A 24,132-nucleotide genomic window follows, 5' to 3' on the forward strand; every position below is an offset into this window, starting at 1 on the left:
TGGGCTAAGTGAAATAGTTTTTGATGGGGTTTCTAAAGCATAAAGTTTCTCCTTCAGGAGACCGCCAAGTTGATTTAGGGAGACTTGTAGGATATGCAATCTCTCAATATTGGCTGTCCTATAAGTCTACCGAAAGAGCTGTAAGCAAATGTGAGTTCTGGTTTGGCTTTTTATCCTAAAGCCCCCGTCACATTTAGCAACTTACCAGCGATCCCGAAAACGATGCAACCTGATAAGGATCGCTGGTAAGTCGCTGGGAAATCGCTGGTGAGATGTCACATAGTCAGACCTTACCAACGACGCAGTAGCGACCTGTATAACGATCTCTTCTGTCATTGGGACCCTGTTACACAGTGTCAAACATAGCGATGCGTCCTGCCCAGCAGGACATCGCCTTTGAAGAAAATGGTCCCAACCATTCAGCAACGACTAGCGATCTCACAGCAGGGGCCTGATCGCTGGTAGGTGTCACACATAACGAAATCGCTGCTGTGTCACCAAAAACGGTGACGCGGCAACGATCTCATTTGCGATCTCGTTAGTGATCTCGTTGTGTGTGACGGGGCCATAAGTCAGGCACATTTTTCAAACACAATAGCTTCTTATCCAGTACATGGTGTGTGGTATAGCTCAGCTCCCTTCAAATGAACAATGCCAAGCGCCTGACGCAGCCCTTGGACCAGAATGGCTTTGTTTCTGGTAAAGAATCTGACCTTTTGTCCAAACCCTATACAACTCCCCTAAGAGACACCAAAGAACTTACTTGTCAGGTTTCAAGTCTCTGTGCACGATTCCATAGTTATGGAGATACTCCAGCGCAAGAACAGTTTCAGCAAAATACATTCGGGCCATGTCTACTGGCAAAGGACCCATGTTCTTCAAGAGGGTGGCACAGTCTCCTCCTAAAGCAGAAAGCAAATGTGACAGGTGATTGATTTATAGTCTAGTAGACTGTCTACAAATACAGGGAAATGGTCAGTGAGTGCAGAATTTTATCTGGATGCATCTCTTTAGCAATGCTGTATTGTGAACAAGAATAATCTTATGGTTTTGTTAATTTGTAATGAGCCTTCTGTAATGTACGTATGGTTTCTTTTTGCTTTCTTGGTGTGTGTGTTTTGTCTACTTTGTTGGTGGTAGTCATAGCAACAAAAAGGTCCCATAACCTTAGCGTACAAAGCAGGAATTATTCTTATCAGGAGCAGAACAATGGTTCACTACAGAACAAATATGTCAAGAGTTGAAATAATAAAATGCTGTTGTTGCTCCGGTAGTCTTTACATCATGCGTTCATGCTCCGAAAATAGGCAAAATGTAAATACCTGCTGCAAGGTAAGATACTGCCAAATACCGGCTACATCCAAAATGCTAAAAGTGTTTTTGTGTCTACAGTACATCAACAAAATGTTCAACCAATTTACAATTTCTAAATCCTCAATGACATATGCATTTGTTGCTTCCCCCCCCCCCATAAATCACAAGTTTGCTTATAGCCCTAGAGAAAAAGTTATTTTGAAAACTTCATTCACACACATCTATATCTTATCTATCTTATCTATCTATCGAGATGTGTGTGAATGTTGAGGTGGCACCCATAGTCCTATAAGGGTGCAAAGCTTTTCGGACACATACCCTCTGGTTCAATTGAGTATAAGCAAAAAAAAATAAAAAAAAAAAACCCAATGAGCAGCACTTCAATCAAAGGATGCAAAAAAGGGACGTTTTTAGCCAATGTGACGACGTTTCGGCCCACATGGGCTAATAAAAAAAGTTCCTTTTGTGCGTCTTTGAATTGAAGAGTTGCTGGTTATTTTTCTCTCTCCTATATAGACACACTTTTTTTTTTATTTTAACTGTAGTTTTTATTGACATAAGATGGATAATACTTTGTTTAACAGGAAGAGCAAAAAAATTAAAGGAAGAGGAGAGATAGGGGTGTAAACCCCAAGACCAAGGTAGGACATGAGGGGGAAGGTTAGTGCAAAAGGGACAAAGAAGGAGGTGGTTACGGTTGTGACTTCATCAGGTGTCTAGGAAGTTGGTGGTGGCGTTAGACGTCCTAGATCTGTGTAAATATGTCCATAGTGTTGTTAAGGGAGACCATAAAGTGTACATCCTGTTCCCCATATAAATCTAGACAAGATTGGGAGCTATTGGTTACTAGCCTGTTGTTAACAAGAGACTTAGCTACTGTGAAAATATAAAGGAACATTCTTACTGATTTCTTTCCCAGCCCCCTGGGAGGGGACAGCGGACATTTGATCAGAAATTTAGGGAATCTAGGGGGACGGCAAATGGAGAAGAGGCTTGACCATACAAGCATTTCATATTTTGCAAAGTTAGTGTATGCATTTTTCCCTCCCGTTTTGAAGAACTGCTGCATTCGGAAAAAACTCCATGAAACCAAATGCCATACACAAAAATACACTGTATGTGGTGGCTTAAGATTTCCCTAGACTTCAAAGCGACATGTCCATATTGCTTCTGGCAAAGGTGAACTGTTCGTTAGGGGGTATGGTGGAGAGATACAGAAAGAGTCAGTCAAGAGCGTTCAGCTGACAACCACCTAAGTGTGTATCCACCTCCAGTTACCAAAGCAGGGTTTTTGTTAAGATCTTTCTTAAGGTCTGTTCACATGGACTGACCGGCGGCAAAATACATCCGCCGATCGGCAAAGTTTAACCAATTGGCGGTCATTTAAATGCCGGTTTACACATCCAGAACAAAGTAGACGATGCCCACTGCACAACCTGCAATAGACTGCAATTTTTAGTTCTCAGCAGTTCTCGGCTTACAGAGAATGTTGCACCGCTGAGAACGATAATCCTTTGCATTGTGCAAAAGATATTTTCACCCAGCAGCTTGTTTACATGGCAAGACAATTGTGAAACAAACGTTTAACACTGCTCATTCACAATTAACTTTCACAATAAATTAAGATTTACATGTACAGTAGTTCCAAAAGCTACACAGGATCTTAGATAACTACTAAAGATACATGCTTAAGGGTATAATGGTTAGCCATGGACATGCTTTGATCTAATCACTAGTTCAAAGAGCATGACATGTACTATAGGAGTTCAGTAGAGAAAATGTCCGGCTCACCGTGTGAATATGGATGGAAAAGGCTTTTCTGGATGGTGCTCGTGACAGAAGAACCGGCATCAACGTAGAAGCAAGGAGATGTCCAGCAACAATGTTGACCAACCGACACGCGTAATATGGATGATTACCGAGGATTTTAATCCTGTTTTTGTCATGCCTTGACATTTTTCCAATAAACTACCATTTTTTACCTGGACGTTGTTGCTGGACTTCTCCTTCCTTATATGTAGGTGTCCAGTGTATCCTCCTATAATATGCAGTATTGTTTTTCTCCACAATACTTTATTTACTTTGAGACATTAAATTAACACCATCTAAGTTATGTATTCAGATTTAAAGTTGGCAGCATTCCCCACAGGTCCTTGCTTCAACCCTTCCAAACAGATGAGTAACAATGGGTAGACGTATACTCAAGCAATGTTCCCCGAGCTGCGGCTCTCCAGCTGTTGTACCTTTACAACATCCATCGAGATCTGGCAGCAACAAGCTGTCAGGGCACATTCAGGGTTGAAGCTTTTTAACAGCTGGAGAGCCACAGCTTGGGGAGCACTGCATTAAACAAAGAAAATAAATCAATCTACAACATAAATCCCATAGTGTAATTTAACAATGAAAATTAGTACAAAATAGGAAAATAAAGACGCTAATAGAGTTTTTCCTGAATGTTTGTATTTTGATAGCATTTAGCCGGAAAAAAAAATACATGGAAATTCAATTCATTCTGGTAATCATCCACAGCTTTTAGGGATATAAACACATATGCCCTTTTCGATCCTAGAAAACTTCCATAAGATGCCACTAGAAGTCCCATCACAAAATGAAGGCTCTGTTCATACTAGAACGATGGCTTCCATTCAGTGATGACCATTACGGCAGACCCATTTCTAAGACGATCCCAACAAATCATAGTAGATCATGTTTACTTCTAATGTTGACTGCCAAGTTTTCCTTGGGAATCGGGTACTTTTTGGGTAATAAAACAAAGTAGATGTGCCATTCCTGGCATTAAAAATACAGAGAACATCAAAGAAAAGTGGAAAGACAACCAACTGTGACCTGTGTAACTGCAATACACTAAACAAAATATGTATTCTTGACACTACTCAACATTGGCACAAATGCAGAAACTTTAATGTTCCGGAATTTCAATTAATCTACAATTCTTTGAACAAACGGTGGTTCATAACAGCAACCAACATAAAAATCACATCTTACCTTCGACATACTCCATGACCATACATAAATGACGTTTCGTCTCGAAGGAGCAGTACATGCTGACCACAAATGGATTCTCTGCAAATGTTAAAATGTCCCTCTCCACGAAGGCCTGTTGAATTTGATTACGGAGGACTAGGTTTTGCTTATTGATTTTCTTCATTGCAAATCTCTGACGGGTTTCTTTGTGTCGAACTAAGTAAACAGCCCTGGAGAGAAAATAACAAAAATCCATGATTTGTAATGAATTTTTAGTTAACGCTTATTGATAGAAAGCACGCGACAAAGACAAAGCGAGCAGGAAAAAAAAAATCTTTGTAATGAGCTTCAATTATTTAAAACCATTAATTCAAACGTGGCTACTGGAAAGTATTTGCTCTTTTACGCAAATAAGATTAAGGGATCGGGTGGATATCGTTTTCTTTTAACAGTAACAGAGACAACACATGAATGGAAACTTCACCTTCTGAATGAAGACCTCTCTAAAGACTTCGTAGATTTTGGCGCAAGACACCTTCATTTGGAGTCTATGTAGTTTAGTATATAGCATTGTTGCTCTATAACACACCTGCCTTGTTATAGAAGATGTTCATGCTAAACAGAAATCCATTGAAAAGTCTCCATCAAGATCATCAGTCATCCAACACCAAACCTTAATTAGGCATTCTGAGGGTGTCATGTAAGTTCAGTTTATCTCAACTATACCCTCGCTGAAGGTATTACAATAAGAAGTTGTCACAAGGAACTCTGGGAATAGTGGGAAACCGGGGCCCCTAAGCTGACCATCAGACTAGGGGGCCCTGTGTGATCCCTATTCTCAGATATACGCCTAATGGTGGGGATATTTGAGTCTCTTCCTGGCCCTGATCAACCATGATCTTAAACCCCCTCCCCCTGCCCCAGGGGAAGCCTTGAAAGGAGTGTACTTAACCCACAGAAATAAGGCCTCCAGGTGAAATCAAAACTCTGTTACACAGCACGCACACACACAGAGGTATTAGACAACAACAGATTAGGAGGAAAACAAGAGCAGAGTGGAAACAAAAAGACTACGGGTAACTCCACAACACCACCAAATGTAAAGCAACTCATTCTCCAGCAAGTCTGGGACACAATAACTCCCAGACCAGCACCGCATAAACTATAGGTGGCATAGATAGAGGATTTCTTCCAGCATAAAAACGGGAAGAGCAGAAGTGATTGGCTTACTTACAACTTGTGATCAAAAAAAGCCTAACTAGCAGGCTAACAGAAGTCAACTCTTGGGTCTGCCTGAGGTGATAAGAAACACCAGAGAAACTGTTGAATGGTGTGTCTGACTCTGCAACGTGAACAGAGTCTGACTCCAGATAGTCCGTTCTCTTAAGAAATAAATTCCATATATTCACAATGAACCCTTAAACACATGCAAAGAATTGCTGGTAAGCATGAAGCTTTCATGGCAAATTTCCAGCAAAGCTTGGTGACCAGATGCTGCATTCCAAATCTGTAGGAAATAAATCACGTTGAAAAAGGATCGCGTCATTGGGAGCTTTTTTTTGTAAGCGCATGTTCTTTTCAGCTAAAGTAACCATTGTATAAAGGCTTTTTAGGACATTTACCAATAAAGAATTAATGTGACTCTTCATCGGTCACTTGTTTTTAAAAAAAGATGACCTTTTCTAAATCACCGACTGTTTTACGAGATAAGACCGATGGTGGAAGAATTACTTTTTATGCAGTTTTATTAACAAGGAAACACAGCCTGTTTTGGTTCATTTGTCCAATGGTAAAAGAGTAAAAAAAAATTACAAGATTACTATAGAACAAGACCTTATAACAGTATTCTTCTATGACCTGGACAGTAGGTTGATGCAAAAAAAAATAAATAAATCCCAATATATCCTTCAATTTGCTCCACATATGTTTACTTCTGTAAAATCTGCCCTTCTAACCTTATGATTTGCCAATAATTGGAGGGCACCTAACATGAAGTGATTAAAGTTTCAAGACTGGTGCTAGCTAAAGTATCCAGCCATTTTAAAGGGAAGCAATCATAAAAATGACTTATTGTTTAAATTATGTTTTGGGTTTGTCAGGTGATTTTCTTATAAAATACTAATGGTATCATGAAATAGGGGTTGGGCAGCCCTTTCAGGATCATTAACTTTTATTGCTCTACCTTGTCTGGTTATCTTGCTGTAAAGCCCCTAAGGACTCAGTGTTGTATGTCGACTAGTCAAACACATGTAAATCCAAATGGAATATTCACTGCTCCTCACGCCTATAATCCTGCCCACCTCCCAGCGCTGGCAGCAGTGATAGGAAATGACTGTGAAGATTTTTACTATTGCTGCCTGGAGTTTGGAAGGATTATGGGCGTGGGAAGCAGTGAATATTCAGTTCAGATTCACATCTGCTTGACTAGGTGGCACGCAACACTGAATTCTCCAGGGCTTATGGCAAGACAACCAGACAAGGTGGAGCAATAAAAGTTAATGATCCTGAAAGGGCTGTCCAAACTCTATTTCAGGAAACCATTAGTATTGTAGAAGAAAATCACCTGACAGATTCCCATTAAATGCATTTAAAAAAAAAAAAATGTTCACAATGCTTTGTTTCAATCTCACAATCTTTATTACAAATGAGAAATAGAAATATTACAATTGTCACACTGGTCACTGAACCTTTTTTACACTCTAACTTTCTGTTTCAGGAAACAAGACATGGACATTAGGGTCAGGGTCTGTTCATGCTATATTTTGGATTGAAGCATCTAATGAGGTTGTGTAAAGGTTATTACAAAAGGAAGAGGAGCAAGGTCAGCACTGACACAGCCTATTGTGAATGATGGATTGTGTGCATTCAGCTAAGTATAGAGGTATTACCTGTAATTGTAAGCCTGCCTCTGCTGATAAGGAGGCTGCTGAAAATTCTAATAATCAGTGTGAAAATGGAAAGATTGTGATATTTCTATTTTGTAGTAAAGAACATGATCTAAAATAAAAACCTACACTTTTAATATATACACACACACACACACATATATACATATATATATACATATATATATATATATATATGTATATATATATATATATATATATATATATATATATATATATATATATATATATATATATATATATATATATATATATATATATATATATATATATATATATATATATATATATACACACACACATATATGTGACTCTTCAGATTTTGTGTTATACCATGCCTGATGAAGAGACCTGAGTAGTCTGGAAAGCTTGCAATTATTACCATCTTTTCAGTTAGCCATTAAAAGGTATCAACCACTGAGGACTCTCTGTTCTTTTAAACAAATTTTTTTTATCTCTACTGGCTAACACGGTACAAAGATATATTTTACTTGTATATATATATATATATATATATATATACACACACACACACACACACGAATATATACACACACAGTATATACACACACACAATATATATGGCACACCCTCATCCTCCCTCACTACCTGTACCCTTGATGTGATCGTGGAATAAACAGATTTCCTTTATCCTGACTTTTGGAGTGCAACCTATTCATCTCTACATTGTGGATTTTGCATCGCCTTCTCTTTGGGACACGCACCCAGGTCTTTACCAGCATGGAAGCACAGTTTTATTAGCCATACAAGGATCAGCAGTGCCCGGTATCCTCCACTCAGCTTTATATATATACATATGTGTATATACACACACACACATATATATACGTATATGCACATATGTGTATATACACACACACAATATATATATATATATTTATTACACACACACACGTATATATATATTATGTGTATATATATCTATATATAAAAATATCTATATATCTATATATATATATACACATATCTATCTCTCTCTATATCTCTCTCTATCTATCTATCTATATATATATATATACATATATAGTGCCTTGTGAAAGTATTCGGCCCCCTTGAATTTTTCAACCTTTTCCCACATTTCAGGCTTCAAACATAATGATAAAAAGTTTTATGTTATGGTGAAGAATCGACAAGTGGGACATGATTGTGAAGTTGAGCGAAATTTATTGTTGATTTTAAAAATTTTTATAAAATAAAAAACTGAAAATTGGGGCGTGCAATATTATTCGTCTCCTTTACTTTCAGTGCAGCAAACTCACTCCAGAAGTTCATTGAGGAGCTCTGAATGATCCAATGTTGTCCTAAATGACTAATGATGATAAATATAATCCACCTGTGTGTAATCTAGTCTCCGTATAAATGCACCTGCTCTGTGATAGTCTCAGTCTTCTGTTTAAAGCACAGAGAGCATCATGAAAACCAAGGTACACAACAGGCAGGTCTGTGATACTGTTGTGGAGAAGTTTAAAGCTGGATTTGGTTACAAAAAGATTTCCACAACTTTAAACATCCCAAGAAGAACTGTGCAAGAGATCATATTGAAATGGAAGGAGTATCATACCATTGCAAATCTAGCAAGACCCGGCCGTCCATCCAAACTTTCATCTCAAACAAGGAGAAGACTGATCAGAGATGCAGCTAAGAGGCCCATCGTCACTCTGGATGAACTGCAGACATCTACAGCTGAGGTGGGAGAGTCTGTCCATAGGACAATAATCAGTCGTACACCGCACAAATCTGGCCTTTATGGAAGAGTGTCAAGAAGAAAGCCATTTCTCAAAGATATCCATAAAAAGTGATGTTTAAAGTTTGCCACAAGCCACCTGGGAGACACACCAAACATGTGGAAGAAGGTGCTCTGGTCAGATGAAACTAAAATCGAACTTTTTGAGCACAATGCCAAATGATACGTTGGGCATACAAGCAACACAGCTCATCACCCTGAACACACCATCCCTATTGTCAAACATGGTGGTGGCAGCATCATGATTTGGACCTGCTTTTCTTCAGCAGGGACAGGGAAGATGGTTAAAATTGATGGGAAGAAAGATGGAGCCAAATACAGGACCATTCTTGAAGAAAACCTGTTGGAGTCTGCAAAAGACCTGAGACTGGGACGGAGATTTGTCTTCCAACAAGACAATGATCACAAACATAAAGCAAAATCTACAATGGAATGGTTCACAAATAAATGTATCTACAGTGCCTACAAGTAGTATTCAACCCCCTGCAGATTTAGCAGGTTTGATAAGATGCAAATAAGTTAGAGCCTGCAAACTTCAAACAAGAGCAGGATTTATTAACAGATACAAACCAACAAGTTATGTTGCTCAGTTAAATTTTAATAAATTTTCAACATAAAAGTGTGGGTCAATTATTATTCAACCCCTAGGTTTAATATTTTGTGGAATAACCCTTGTTTGCAATTACAGCTAATATTCGTCTTTTATAAGACCTGATCAGGCCGGCACAGGTCTCTGGAGTTATCTTGGCCCACTCCTCCATGCAGATCTTCTCCAAGTTATCTAGGTTCTTTGGGTGTCTCATGTGGACTTTAATCTTGAGCTCCTTCCACAAGTTTTCAATTGGGTTAAGGTCAGGAGACTGACTAGGCCACTGCAAGACCTTGATTTTTTCCCTCTTGAACCAGGCCTTGGTTTTCTTGGCTGTGTGCTTTGGGTCGTTGTCTTGTTGGAAGATGAAATGACGACCCATCTTAACATCCTTGATGGAGGAGCGGAGGTTCTTGGCCAAAATCTCCAGGTAGGCCGTGGTATCCATCTTCCCATGGATGCGGACCAGATGGCCAGGCCCCTTGGCTGAGAAACAGCCCCACAGCATGATACTGCCACCACCATGCTTGACTGTAGGGATGGTATTCTTGGGGTCGTATGCAGTGCCATCCAGTCTCCAAACGTCACGTGTGTGGTTGGCACCAAAGATCTCGATCTTGGTCTCATCAGACCAGAGAACCTTGAACCAGTCTGTCTCAGAGTCCTCCAAGTGATCATGAGCAAACTGTAGACGAGCCTTGACATGACGCTTTGAAAGTAAAAGGTACCTTACGGGCTCGTCTGGAACGGAGACCATTGCGGTGGAGTACGTTGCTTATGGTATTGACTGAAACCAATGTCTCCACTGCCATGAGATCTTCCCGGAGCTCCTTCCTTGTTGTCCTTGGGTTAGCCTTGACTCTTCGGACAAGCCTGGCCTCGGCACGGGTGGAAACTTTCAAAGCCTGTCCAGGCCGTGGAAGGCTAACAGTAGTTCCATAAGCCTTCCACTTCCGGATGATGCTTCCAACAGTGGAGACAAGTAGGCCCAACTCCTTGGAAAGGGTTTTGTACCCCTTGCCAGCCTTGTGACCCTCCACGATCTTGTCTCTGATCGCCTTGGAATGCTCCTTTGTCTTTCCCATGTTGACCAAGTATGAGTGCTGTTCACAAGTTTGGGGAGGGTCTTAATTAGTCAGAAAAGGCTGGAAAAAGAGATAATTAATCCAAACATGTGAAGCTCATTGTTCTTTGTGCCTGAAATACTTCTTAATACTTTAGGGGAACCAAACAGAATTCTTGTGGTTTGAGGGGTTGAATAATAAATGACCCTCTGAATAAACTTTTCACAATTTAAAAAAAAATAAAAAAAAGAAATAACATTCTTTTTTGCTGCAGTGCATTTCACACTTCCAGGCTGATCTACAGTCCAAATGTCACAATGCCAAGTTAATTCCGAATGTGTAAACCTGCTAAATCTGCAGGGGGTTGAATACTACTTGTAGGCACTGTAGGTGTTAGAATGGCCAAGTGACAGTCCAGACCTGAATCCGATCGAGAATCTGTGGAAAGAGCTGAAAACTGCTGTTGACAAACACTCTGCATCCAACTTCACTCAGCTCCAGCTGGTTGCAATGGAAGAATGGGCAAGGATGACTTGCAGCTGTAATCGCAGCAAAAGGTGGCACTACAAAGTATTAAAAAGGGGCCGAATAATATTGCACACCCCGCTTTTCAGTTTATTATTTTTTATAAAAGTTTAAAATAAGCAATAAATTTCGTTCAACTTCACAGTTTTAAATGACTTCGTGACCAAATGTAGAACTGGTGGAGGAAGTTTGAACTAGATAGACCTAGGTCTTTTTTTTCAACCTAAGCAACTATGTAACTATGTAACAATTGTGTCCCACTTGTTGTTGATTCTTCACCATAACATTTAAATTTTTATCCTCATGTTTGAAGCCTGAAATGTGGGAAAAGGTTGAAAAATTCAAGGGGGCCGAATACGTCCGCAAGGCACTGTATATACACTCACACATATATTATATAGATATATACATACACACACACACACACCACACACACATATATTATGAATAAATTATATATATATTATATATATATATATATATATATATATATATATATATATATATATATATATACACACACACACACACACACACACACACACATATATATACACAGTGTACATAAATAAATATAAACACACACACACAAACATATACATATATATAGCTATGTATATAATTGCCTTATTCTGTCTGTCTGTCGTGCTCCAAAATTATGTCGTTACAGTGACAACCGTCGCATTGGCGGCTCGCCTCGCCTCGGCTCCGGCCCCCAGCACGGATTGGCCGCTCGGCCAGGCTCCGCCCCCGCACACATTGGACGCTCGCCCTGGCCCCTCCCTCGCCCCATGCACGCATTCCCCGAACCCACACGGAGCCCCGACTCCCGGGTGACTGCTGCACCCCCGGAGGCCCACACCGGCAAGACAAAGTGGAGAAAAGCCGGATGTGTGAAACCACTAGCTTACCCCGGCTCCCGGCACACGTGTGCCGGAGCCGGCGTAGGCTGGTAATCGTACACATCGGGTAACTATAGAAACCGCTTTGCATAGTTACCCGATGTGTACCATGGTTACTAGCTTACCCCGGCTCCCTGCCCATTCAGATCACTGTCAAACACGCCGATGCGTGCTGCACAGCAGGAGACCAACAAGCAAAAAATGAACCATCATTATTCAAGACTTGCTGATTATATTATTATTCAATCTGCTAACCTACATACACATTCTAGACTACCCGATACGTTAGAATCGGGCCACCTTCTAGTATATATATATATACACACACACACACACACATATATATATATGTATATATATATACACACACACACACACACACACACACACATACATACATACACACACATACATGCATATATACATATATAACACACGCGCGCGCGCACACACACACACACACACACACACACACACACACACACACACACACACAACAGAAGAACCTAGTTTAAACAGTGGGTTTCTGATGTCCATGTCCTTTGGAGGAGCTGCAGATATTTGGAATTGGAATAACAAAGAAACAAATATATTGCATATAATGCAGAATAGGCTTTGATAATGATTAACAACGAAAAAAGAACATTATGAGAAAATGCTCTCGCACTACTGTCTCTTTTTATGTCTTTTCTTGAATGCGGAACATTCATAAAAACATGGCAAGATGACTATGGCTGTTTGACCTCATCAAAACTAATCGAATGCAAGAATAAAACCAGCTTTGTGACATGAATACTATATATACACCTATATATAAAATGTAAGGATGTGGCAACTCTCCCATAAAAAAAGAAATATGTGTCAGCATAAAATGCTGCAACCTATATTTCAGAAGTATAGTTGTGAAGTGAAAAATTATAGAATTGGATAAATTTTCAGTTTCGGATAATGTTGAAGGTATTTTGTGAAAAATGTCTGATTTAACAGCGCTGAGAGCTTAGCCCAGCTTATAAAGTCTTTGAAATGTCAGCTGAGATATTTCACAGCAATTAACCTATGACACCGTTCAGAGTAACCTGACTGTACAAGTGCGGCCTTTGTGATGGAGGCAGCATGGTTATCATGGAGCAGAATTATTTCATTTCCTCTATTAACATTCCAATCAATGATACCCAGAGAATCTTCGAAATCCCAGTAACTCATACATTATACGAACACCTCAAATGTATAAACTGCATTATATGTAAATAATACGTCATCTTGATTATATTCATTATTAAGTTTCTCTGAAGCTCATGTTACAAATACACATTAAATTTATTTATTTACATTGGTTGATTGTCACTAGAATTATTTTCTAAGAATCACTGTAATATTTGGATAAAGGTGTAAAATAAATTAATGATAAAATATTCAAGTATCATTTATCTTGACTGATCATGTAGGGATTAAAATTCTTGCTATCGGTAGAGATACATTTACATAAGACATTGCATTTTAGGCTATGTGAGATCTGTTAATAAACTACAAGCTATGTTCCCATGATGAATATTTGGTGAGTTTTTTTGTTGGCGATTTTCTATAAATCCCATCTATTTTGTTGCAACTGTAAGACACTGTTTTCTGTACAGCACAAAATACACGTCAAAAACAGACTAAAAATTAATCGAGAACTTATCTTTAGAAAACGAAAAGTGAGCATGAAATACTTGAACAAAAAAAAAAAACCTGTTACACAGTCCTCATAAAGATGAATTATTCAGACAATCATATTTGCCAAAAGGGCAAAAAGAACCTTACATAAAGGACTATACATAATACTTAAAGATAATGTGATCCAATTTATTTTGTCCTAACTCTTAAGGGTCCAGTCACACATAGCGACGCACCAACGATCCCACCAGCGATCCGACTTGGCAGTGATCGTTGGTGCGTCCCTATATGGTCGCTGGTGAGCTGTCACCGCTTACAGGCTGCCAGCGCTGGCTCCCTGTATACGTAGCTAGGGTACACATCGGGCTACAAAGCAAAGCGCTTTGCTTAGTTACCCGATATTTACCCTGGTTACCAGCTTACACAGAGTCGGTGCTCATTGGTCTCCCGCAGTCAAACACGCTGATGCGTGTTGCATAGCGGGAGACCAACGAGCATATAAAGGTCCTGATCATTTTGTAACTATCAGCGACCTCGCAGCAGGGGCCAGCTCACTGCTACATGTCACACACAGCGACGTCGCTGGCGAGGTCGCGGATACGTCACAAAACCTGTGACGTTTCAGTGATCTCGCTAGCGATATCGCTATGTGTGACGGGGGCTTAACTCTTTCCTAATCTACTTCTGCTACCTACCCTGTTCCTGTAAGCCGATATCTCTGTATTGCATATATTCCTATGGTAGGTTGATGTTGTAACTTTGATCCTTCGAGTCTAGAGACCAGAATTGGACCAACTAAGCAGGGCACATCACTGGTGGGGTTGGGGCTGTCTCTCTGTGAGTGACAGCAGTCTGGGCACGCATGCCCAGATCATATTTTACGCTTCTCTTAGCCCACACCAGAGACATGCCCTGCTCAATTGGTCCAATTCCAGTCTGCAGCCAGAAAGATCAAAACTACAAAAACAAGAAAGGTATGTCCGAGCATTTTTTAGAGATAAGCTTACAGGAGCAGAGTGCAGAAGTATATTTGTAATGTGTTAGTTAGGAAGAGTTAGGATAAAAAAAAGGGGATCACATTAGTAGTGAAAAACTCTAGCTTTTAATAAATTATGTTGTTAAATAACAAGCTCTCTATTTTTAACCACAAGTGCAGATGTCATTAGTGTTGTTCTAGTCTTTTATTATTATCTATAAGACTAGCTCTATCTTTATCAAGGAAATCATATGACCTCTCTGTTATGGCTGCAGTGTATAACATGTTACCCTCTATGCAAATTGCCCAAATATATCTAACAATTGCACTGGCTATTACAATTAGTAGCTCACAGCCTCCCCAACATGTTTCACCAAAAATAATGTCATCAGGGAAATTGAGGCTACAGTGAGCCACAATGTTGATTAAAAAAAGCTTAGAAAGCTGATATGTTGACCTTGTTAAAGGGTTTAACAAATCAATTAAACCAATACAAATCTACCAATAGTAGCTATTTTTATCTTTCCCCTATCTGAATATGTGGCGCCCCTGACCTGGTCAGGCACCACTGAGTACTGCACCCATGCAGGGGCAGTACTTCCAGGTAATCCTAAAGGCTGGAATAGGGTGTGTACGCACAGACACATAGAAACTAGGTCTCCAACACCTTGAGAGGGGACCCTTGGGTAGACTCAAGAGGGGGCTTGCCTCCACATCTCATCAAGGGGTGTAGTGGAGGGCCTGGGAGCTAAAGTTGCAGAGGCAGAAAGGAAGGAGTAGAGCGAGCCAATCTGGTAGTGGTGAGCGGCGGTTGCTAGGAGACGTAGACGCGCGCACACACTAGTCAGACCCTGCACGTGAAGTAGCCATTAGCGGGGCAGAACGGTGACCAGTCAGTCAAAAAGACGCTCAGGGAGTCAGTCGGTCAAGTACGGGGACTCCTGGTGACTAGGCACGTACGGGATACAGGTTCCCAGAGCAGCTCAAGTTTAACTACCTGATAAACCTGCATGAGGGTACTACAATTGACATGCTGAGGTCTGGAAAGACGCACCACAGGTCAGTGTTTGCTGCGGAAAAAAGAAGCACAGTGGGCACGGGATTTCTAGAAATGCCATCCACTATGCTTGTATTGTACAATGCTGCGTTTTGGACGCAGCTGAAGCATGCTGCATCGAAAACGCTGCAAATACTGATCGTGGGCACACACCCTTACAGTTCGGGTTCACTCATCTTTATTTATAATTACCTCTGCCACGTGTCATGAAGCTAAATAGGAAAGGATTCTTTACAGTTAGAGCAGTCAGACTGTGGAATGCCCTACCACAAGAGGTAGTGATGGCAGATACTATAACGGCTTTTAAAAAAGGGCTGGATGATTTCCTCTTCCTCAGTACACACAACATTGTTGGTTATAAATGACTTAGTGACCAAATGTAGAACTGGTGGAGGAAGGTTGAACTAGATGGACCTAGGTCTTTTTTTGTTACAGCATTTATCATGTTGGAGATACACTAAGTATTTTCCTACCTCCTGAGGGTGCCTAGCGAGACAAGGAGAGAAGAGGCTGATGGAAGCCCCCAAAGCAATTTTTCTTTTTATCCTCCCTAGAATTCATCATTGCATATGTACTGCCCCTCTGTGTTGGCCGGGCTGCTTGGATCCAGGATCATGGTGGCTGGAGGGGCCCGGACCCGGGTTAGCGGACACTTTGATCCGTGAAAAGGGGGTATTTACAGGGGAGACGTTCGTGACGCCACCTGTGGGTTGCGGTAATGGGAGTACCGTCGCTGCTGTAAGGAGTACCGGGGCAGATGGAGTTAAGCAGCCTGATGTTAGTCCTTCCACAGATAGGGAAGGCCCCAGGCTCATGGGTGTTGGTGGTTACTTGGCAGCGCAGGGTGCAGGGGGATCAGGGTACTCACGTGTGGTAGTCGTGGTGCTGGATCAGGTTTATAAAGTAGACACACACACTGCAGGTAAACCAAAGTCTCTGTGTATCACAGTCACTGCGGGGGAGCCTGTCCAGGTATCTGCTCCCATCGGTGTCACTTGGCAGTCATGAGCCTACCTCCGTGCACAATTTAGTTGTCTGTTTGTGGCCCCTTGGCTTGAAGCTGTTCGAGCCCCGCTCACTACATGTAGTGTAGCTGTGCTCTTGAGGGCTGACACTCAGGACTTCAGAGGGCTGCTTTTCAGCTGGAAAACCCTGTCCCCCGCGTTGTGCTGATGCCCCCAATATCTGAGCTCTGTGGGAAGGTCCCTCCTCTGCAGGTTAATTGCCAGGACGTTGAATTGGCTCCTGACCTAAGGTCCTGTACCTCATCGTGCTCAGTACCGGTCAGTTTATTTTGGGCTTGCTGGTGCCGACAGTCCGCCTAGACTATATGTTCGTCGCACCCTCTTCCAATGTCACTGCCACTGGTCCCAGACTCCTCTGGTCCCGAACCACCGTCTCCGACCCAACCTTGGTCTAGCTCCCCGGGAGCTCACTCTTCCAGTTCCTCTATCTCCTACTCTCCTACTTCCTCCCTCCCACCAGTATGCCTGACCCCTAGGTGGGTGGCCCTTTTCCAGCTAGACCAACCCACTGGTGTATCTCACAGGTCATGATGTTAGGTGTTGATTGGGATTTGTAATGCTGATGGTTGTGACACCGATTTCTTAAGAACCTGGAACCATGGGGGGTAGGCCCTGCACCCTGGGTAAGGATTGCAGTACCCTGTGGCACCCTGATGTACTCAGGGACTACACACATACTACAACATAGCTTTATTCCACATTTTAAGCATTCACCATTGTATACTGAGGCAATAAGAAATGTTATCAACTTCACCATACTAAATCCTTGGGCAGTTCAGGAATCATGTTTATAATGTATACCTCTGACTCCTGCAGAGGAAACTGCTAACGACATTGCTTCTTCGGCAGGGTGAGAGCCGGTGTATGAAGACTAAAGAGATAGGATGTGTGATTGCATAAACTAATTTAATAATTGGAGGTGAACCGTACACTGTTGGTGACGGCGGCCTTCGCTTTCGTGACAGAGCAGCAACCATTAAGTATGCAATTTATATACGCAAATCAAAAATCAATTGTAACGGAGCCCCAGAAGTTTTACAGATGATCTGCACCTTCTGAGCCCCACAGGATCTGTTCCACTTGTGGTTTCTAACTAAATTACACTGGCAGCTCTGTCTGCATTTTTTAATTGTGAGCAATGTGTTTGTTTTTTCCATGCAGGCTGTAGAGGCTTCAAAGCTCCTTTTCCACTGCACAGAATATCAGTGACACAATGCCTTATTTATTGCCATCAGAACAGAACAATACGTGGCACAGCGAGGGTTTACATGCTTTTTCTGTATTTAGCACCTGGACACTGTGTTCTATGGAGTTAGGTTTCAAAATCAACAATGACCTTTGGAAGGAAAGTGAATGAAACATTGCCACCAGGACTTTCTGCAATACCGCATCCCATTCCTGGCAGAAGCCACCACACACTGCAATGGGTTTTGATTCTTTATTTTTCCTTTCCTTTACTATGTTCTGTTAGAATATGCTCCTAGCTTAAAGGGAACCTGTCGGCAGTTTTTTACTATGTAATCTGAAAACAGCATGATGTAGGGGCTGAAAGCTTCATTCCAGCAATCTGTCACTTACTAGGCTGTGTGTTGCTGGTTCAATAAAATCAGTGATTTATCAGCAGAAGAGTACCCCTACCGAACTAGGACTAAAGGGTGCTTTACACGCTGCAACATCGCTAACGATATATCGTCGGGGTCACGTCGTTAGTGACGCACATCCGGCGCAGTTAGCGACAGCACAGCGTGTGACACCAAGGAGCGACAATCAACGATCGCAAATACATCAAAAATTGTTGATCGTTGACACGTCGCTCCTTTTCATAATATCGTTGGTGGTGCATGCCGCTGGTTGTTCGTCGTTCCTGCGGCAGCACACATCGCTATATGTGACACCGCAGGAACGACGAACATCTCTTTACCTGCCTCCACCGGCAATGAGGAAGGAAGGAGGTGGGCGGCATGTTCCGGCCGCTCATCTCCGTCCCTCGTCTGCTATTGGCAAACACACCTCCCCCCTTGAAGGAGGGATTGTTTGGCGGTCACAGCGACGTCGCTGAAAAGGTATGTGCGTGTGACGCTGCTGTAGCGATAATGTTCGCTACAGCAGCGATCACCAAATGTCGCACGTACGACGGGGGCGGGTGCTATCGCTAGCGATGTCGCAGCGTGTAAAGCACCCTTTAAGCCCGCTACACACGCTTCAATATATCTCACAATCCGTCGTTGGGGTCAAGTTGTAAGTGACGCACATCCGGCATCGTTTGTGAGGTATCTGCGTGTGACAGCTACGTGCGATCAGGATTGAACGCAAAACCGTTGATCGCAAACACATCGTATCATTCTCTAGAATTGAGCGTTTTGTTGCACGAACCTAGTCAATTGTAACGTGTGACATCCCTCATACGATTTCGGTGTCTGATGCTATGTGCGCAGGTGTGCGCTCTGCACCGCAGCTTAAAAAAGGTCCGCTTCAGAGCGCAGCTGAAAAGCTGTGTTCTGAAGCGCCTCACAATGTCTGTCATTCACTAATCTCTGTCAGTCGGTCACTATCTCTGTCCCTCACTCTCTGTCCATGTCAGTCTATCCCCCTCTCTCATATACTCACCAATCCCAGATCCCCGGCGCTGCACGGCGTTCACACTGCTCCGGCGGCTTTTACTGTTTTGAAAAAGCCGGCCGCCCATTAAACAATCTCGTATTCCCTGCTTTCCCCGCCCATGGAGGTGACCGGAGTTGCAGCAGACACAGCCGCTCCGGTCACCTCCACGCAGGTAATGAAGACAGCCGCGCGATCAGCTGCTGTCACTGAGGTTACCCGCTGTCACTAGATCCAGCGGTGGCCGCGGGTAACCTCAGTGACAGCTCAGCTGATCGCGCTACTCACCGCCGCTCCTATTACCTCCACGCAGCAACTGAGGTGAGTAGCGCGATCAGCTGAGCTGTCACTGAGGTTACCCGCGGCCACCGCTGGATCCAGTAACAGCGGGTAACCTCAGTGACAGCAGCTGATCGCGCGGCTGTCTTCATTACCTGCGTGGAGGTGACCGGAGTGGCTGTGTCTGCTGCAGCTCCGGTCACCTCCATGCAGCAGCGCTGGAAGCGACGCTGGAGCATCCTGGATTACGCCGGACATGGAGGGCTTTTTGGGGCTGATTAAAGTGGTGAACCAGGGTATATGTTTGTGTTTTTTATTTCTAATAAAGGATTTTTTCGGGTGTGTGTGTTTATTTACTGTCACTTACAGATTAATCATGGAGGGTGTCTCATAGACGCCTGACATGATTAATCTAGGACTTATTGGCAGCTATGGGCTGCCAATAACTCCTTATTACCCCGATTTGCCAACGCACCAGGGCAAATCGGGAAGAGCCGGGTACAGTCCCAGAACTGTCGCATATAATGTATGCGGCAATTCTGGGCGGCTGTTGGCTGATATTGTTAGGCTGGGGGGCTCCACATAACGTGGAGCTCCCCATCCTGAGAATACCAGCCTTCAGCCGTATGGCTTTATCTGGCTGGTTTTAAAATTGGGGGGGACCGCACGCCGTTTTTTTAAATTATTTAATTATTTATTTCACTACACAGTATAGACACGCCCACCGGCGGCTGTGATTGGGTGCAGTGTGACACCTGTCACTCAGCGTGGGGGCGTGTCTCACTGTAACCAATCATAGGCGCCGGTGGGCGGGGAAAGCAGGGAATACGAAATTGTTTAATGGGCGGCCGGCTTTTTCAAAACAGTAAAAGCCGCCGGAGCAGTGTGAACGCCGTGCAGCGCCGGGGATCGGTGAGTATGAGAGAGGGCTGCTAACTTCAGTAACTTAGGAGTTTAGCGGTCACCGGTGAGTCCTTCACAGGTGACCGCTAATCAGGGAGCGACACAGACAGAGCCGCAGCATCACAATGAAGTCGGGTGAGGTTCACCCGAGTTCATTCTGACAGTGCGGCTCTGTCTGTGTCTGCTGTCATCTGCCATTCAGCTCTGCTACATGGCTGTCTGTGTCTGCTGTTAGCGGCCATGTAGCAGAGCTGAATGGCAGATGACATAGTAAAAACGCATCCCTACACATTACACACGCTTGGCAAGTCAATAAATAAAAAAAAAAAAAAGGTGCCCAATGCATACGTCACAGAACACATGATCTAAAGGATCGCACACAAAATTGACCAATTTAACATAGACTACTAACGCTCGTGTGACAGCAAATGAACGACCAACGTGCAATCGCATAAGATCCCGTATGCAACCTGAGCGTGTCACATCGCAAATGCGATTGTACAACTAATTGCAACGTGTAAAGTGGGCTTTAGTCTCTGTGTATCCCTGCGCCATCTTTGTATCAATGTACAGTGTAGACAGAAAGCTGCCAATCAGTCATGTGGGCGGGGTTATACAGGGCTTAGCATTCACAGCACTGCTATATATGCAGCAGACAAAACAGTGATTGTATCAAAATGACATCATAAAGACTAGCAATTGACACATTGCTATAATGAGGGTGTCAGTCCCTACATCATCCTGCTCTCAAATTACATAGCAAATACCTGGTGTCAGAGTCCTTGTAAAAGGATTTCACTGGTAGCCATCATTTATAGAATTTAATTTGTTGTTTGGATGGCTAGAGTATCAACCAGTTTCCGGGGGATTGTACCTAGAGCCTTTCTTTTTAAATGACATAAGAACTTTCCTATAAGCTATGGAGAACTGAATACATAGCGAGTGGAGACTGTAACCATACCCCAAGCTCTGACTGACAGCTTACTCTGCACTGATCCAATACAGAGTCAACTGTCAGTCAGGGCCAGAGTGTGGTTACAGGGCCGGGTGTGGTGTGAAGCCACAACTCTATGACTGAAAGCATGAGGCTGCCAGGAAAGTTAAGTTTTTTTCTCCCAGCAGTCTGCGCCCGGGCAGCTTCAGAACACTATTAACCTGCAAATTAACCTCATATCTGCAGGTTAATAGTGTGTTTTTTTATATTGATCAAACATGTAACCACCTTTGAGGGGTCTTTTTTTCTAAGCTTAACAAGCCCAACTTTTCTCACCTCTCATCACATGAGAGCCCTTCCATCCCATGTAATGATCTAGTTGCCTCCTTTGAACTGACTAACTTCTGAATATCCTTTTTAAAATATGGAACCCAAAACTGGATCTAGATGTGGCCTTACAAGTGATAATAATACATGGGGATCACAGGATTTTATTTCTTTTTATACACACTAAAGTCTTGTTTGCTTTTGCAGCTGCTGCCTGACATTGAGTGCTGCTGCTCAGCTTACTTGTAACCAGAATCCCCAGGTTCTTCTCCCATCCTGTAGTACAGAGTATATATTTATATATATTTAAACAAGTTTAATTTTGTTTTTTTTGCCCAGTATCTAAATACACAGACGAGCCAGAACCGAAGGGCCAAAGCCAACCTTCGTAATCGTCGGTTCTAGGAGTCCATATCCCACTTTTTCATTTCAACTACCATGATACTCTTAAAGTAGGCTATACCTAAAAATGTAAGGCGCTTTCTGAAATATTTAAGCTGTAGGTACAGTAAATTAGCTATAATACATGGGTTTATAAACCTGCCTTTCTGCTCTAGAGTGGACTTGTACTCTGATTACATTTGTCATGATACAACCCTGACTCATCACTTACCTTACCAATGATGCATACAATCAATCACTAATTCCAAACGTACAGTGACTCACCCAAGCAGAAAAAGCGGAAGACAGATGATATACTGTAGGAGCCACACCTAGAGGTAACTTGATGTGAACATTGCAAACAAATTATTGGGTCTAGCATAGGCTGTATGGTGCCCTGTGTACAGTCATATCTTTTACTGTTCTTCTAATGGGCAACACGGTGACTTAGTAGTTAGCACTGTTGCTTTGCAGCGCTGAGGTAAAATCCTACCAAGGACAACCCTGCAGGGAGTTTATATGTTCACCGGCTTCCTACCACACTTCAAAGACATACTGATAAGGAATTTAGATTGTGAGCCCCAATGGGGACAGTGATGATATTGTCTGTAAAGCGCTGTGGAATATGGTGCTATAAGCAAATAAAACAAATAAAATGTACCATATAGTGCCAAAGGGCAATAATACAAAAAGAAAAAATAATCAGATCATTGATTAAATAACATTATTTAATAACATACTATATAAATCTGGTATTGCTGCAACCACACCAACTCAAAGAATAAAGCACGGTGAACAAAGTAAAAAAATAAATAAATAAAACAAATTCTTGACCTGCTATTGATTTATTCATTCTGCCTCCCAAAGATTGAAGTAAGGCTTGGCTCACATTTATCCTGCGCTCTACACGGAGCCCTTATATCATTGTTTCTGTGTAAATCTCTGAAATACGTGATTCAGACAGAACCCCTGACTGTAGTTTCCCTATAATGAGGCAGATGGAGTCACTTTGGACTCTCTATGTCCGATGAACTGGCAGTACTCGTCATTTTAGGTGTGCATAAAAGTGCAGTTGACCACCTGTTTTGTGTACATATTAAAAGCAGAATACAGCTGAACAAAAGCCACAGAGAGTCCAAGGTAACCTTTTCTGCCTCAGAGAATGGATCCGTTGGGGTTTCATCTGAATCCTGTATTTTGTAGATTTAGATGGAAACCTCGAAGTTACAGCTCAGCATAGAACACAGATGTTCTGAATCCTAAAATGCCACAAAAAATCTTTTTTTCAACCAACAAGAAACAAGTAACCATTCTGGTCCGTCATGTGTTAACAGAAATATAAGGGGCTTCCACTTTACTGGTAGTACAAAGGCTCTGGAAAAGCGCTACAGCACCTCGCCATCCAAAAGAAAGCTATCGAAATCTGCACTCCAAAATCCAAATGCCCCACTCCATTCTGAGCCCCACAGTGTGCCTAAACCACAGTTAGCATCCACATGTATGGCATTTCTGTAGCGAGGAGAGCATGCTTAAGGTATGGGGTGCAGATTTTCAGAAGCACAAGCTGGGCACTACAATGTACTGGGCACTACATTGGCATACTTCCACATTCAATCTGCAACATCCGTTGCTGCTCATTTCTAGAACAGATCAATGGAGTCAAAATCTTCACTACACTTGCAGATTAATTCCCAAAGGGGTGTAATTTCCAAATTAGAGTCACTTAAATGGGAGTTCGGTGGTTTTGGCCCTTAGGGGCTCTATATATGGAGTTTTCATAAAGTATTTTAGAAACTCTGCACTCAAAACGTCTCGCCATGTTACCAAATGGTACTGTACAGTCACATATGGGGTACTGTCACGCTCGCTCTCACTGGGGTTGAAACAACGTTTTTTATATAGTGTATCAAAAGTTAAAAACAACTTGCTCTGCTTATGGCTGGCTATAT

General features: G+C 42.2%; 1 protein-coding gene across 10 annotated transcripts in view; it reads right to left on the reverse strand.

The window, feature by feature from the left end:
- The window catches only part of MAST4 (microtubule associated serine/threonine kinase family member 4), a 775,598-nt gene that overhangs the window by 78,035 nt on the left and 673,431 nt on the right, over positions 1–24,132 (reverse strand). For all 10 annotated transcript variants that reach the window (XM_075325968.1, XM_075325950.1, XM_075325959.1 and 7 more), the window contains 2 exons: positions 4,321–4,529; positions 764–902 (listed from right to left, as the gene is read on the reverse strand). In XM_075325968.1, the coding sequence (XP_075182083.1) occupies positions 764–902; positions 4,321–4,529 (348 nt within the window). The remainder of the gene's footprint in view (positions 1–763; positions 903–4,320; positions 4,530–24,132) is intronic.

This window comes from Anomaloglossus baeobatrachus, chromosome 1 (assembly GCF_048569485.1).
Source record: "Anomaloglossus baeobatrachus isolate aAnoBae1 chromosome 1, aAnoBae1.hap1, whole genome shotgun sequence".
Classification (NCBI taxonomy): Eukaryota; Metazoa; Chordata; class Amphibia; order Anura; family Aromobatidae; genus Anomaloglossus; species Anomaloglossus baeobatrachus.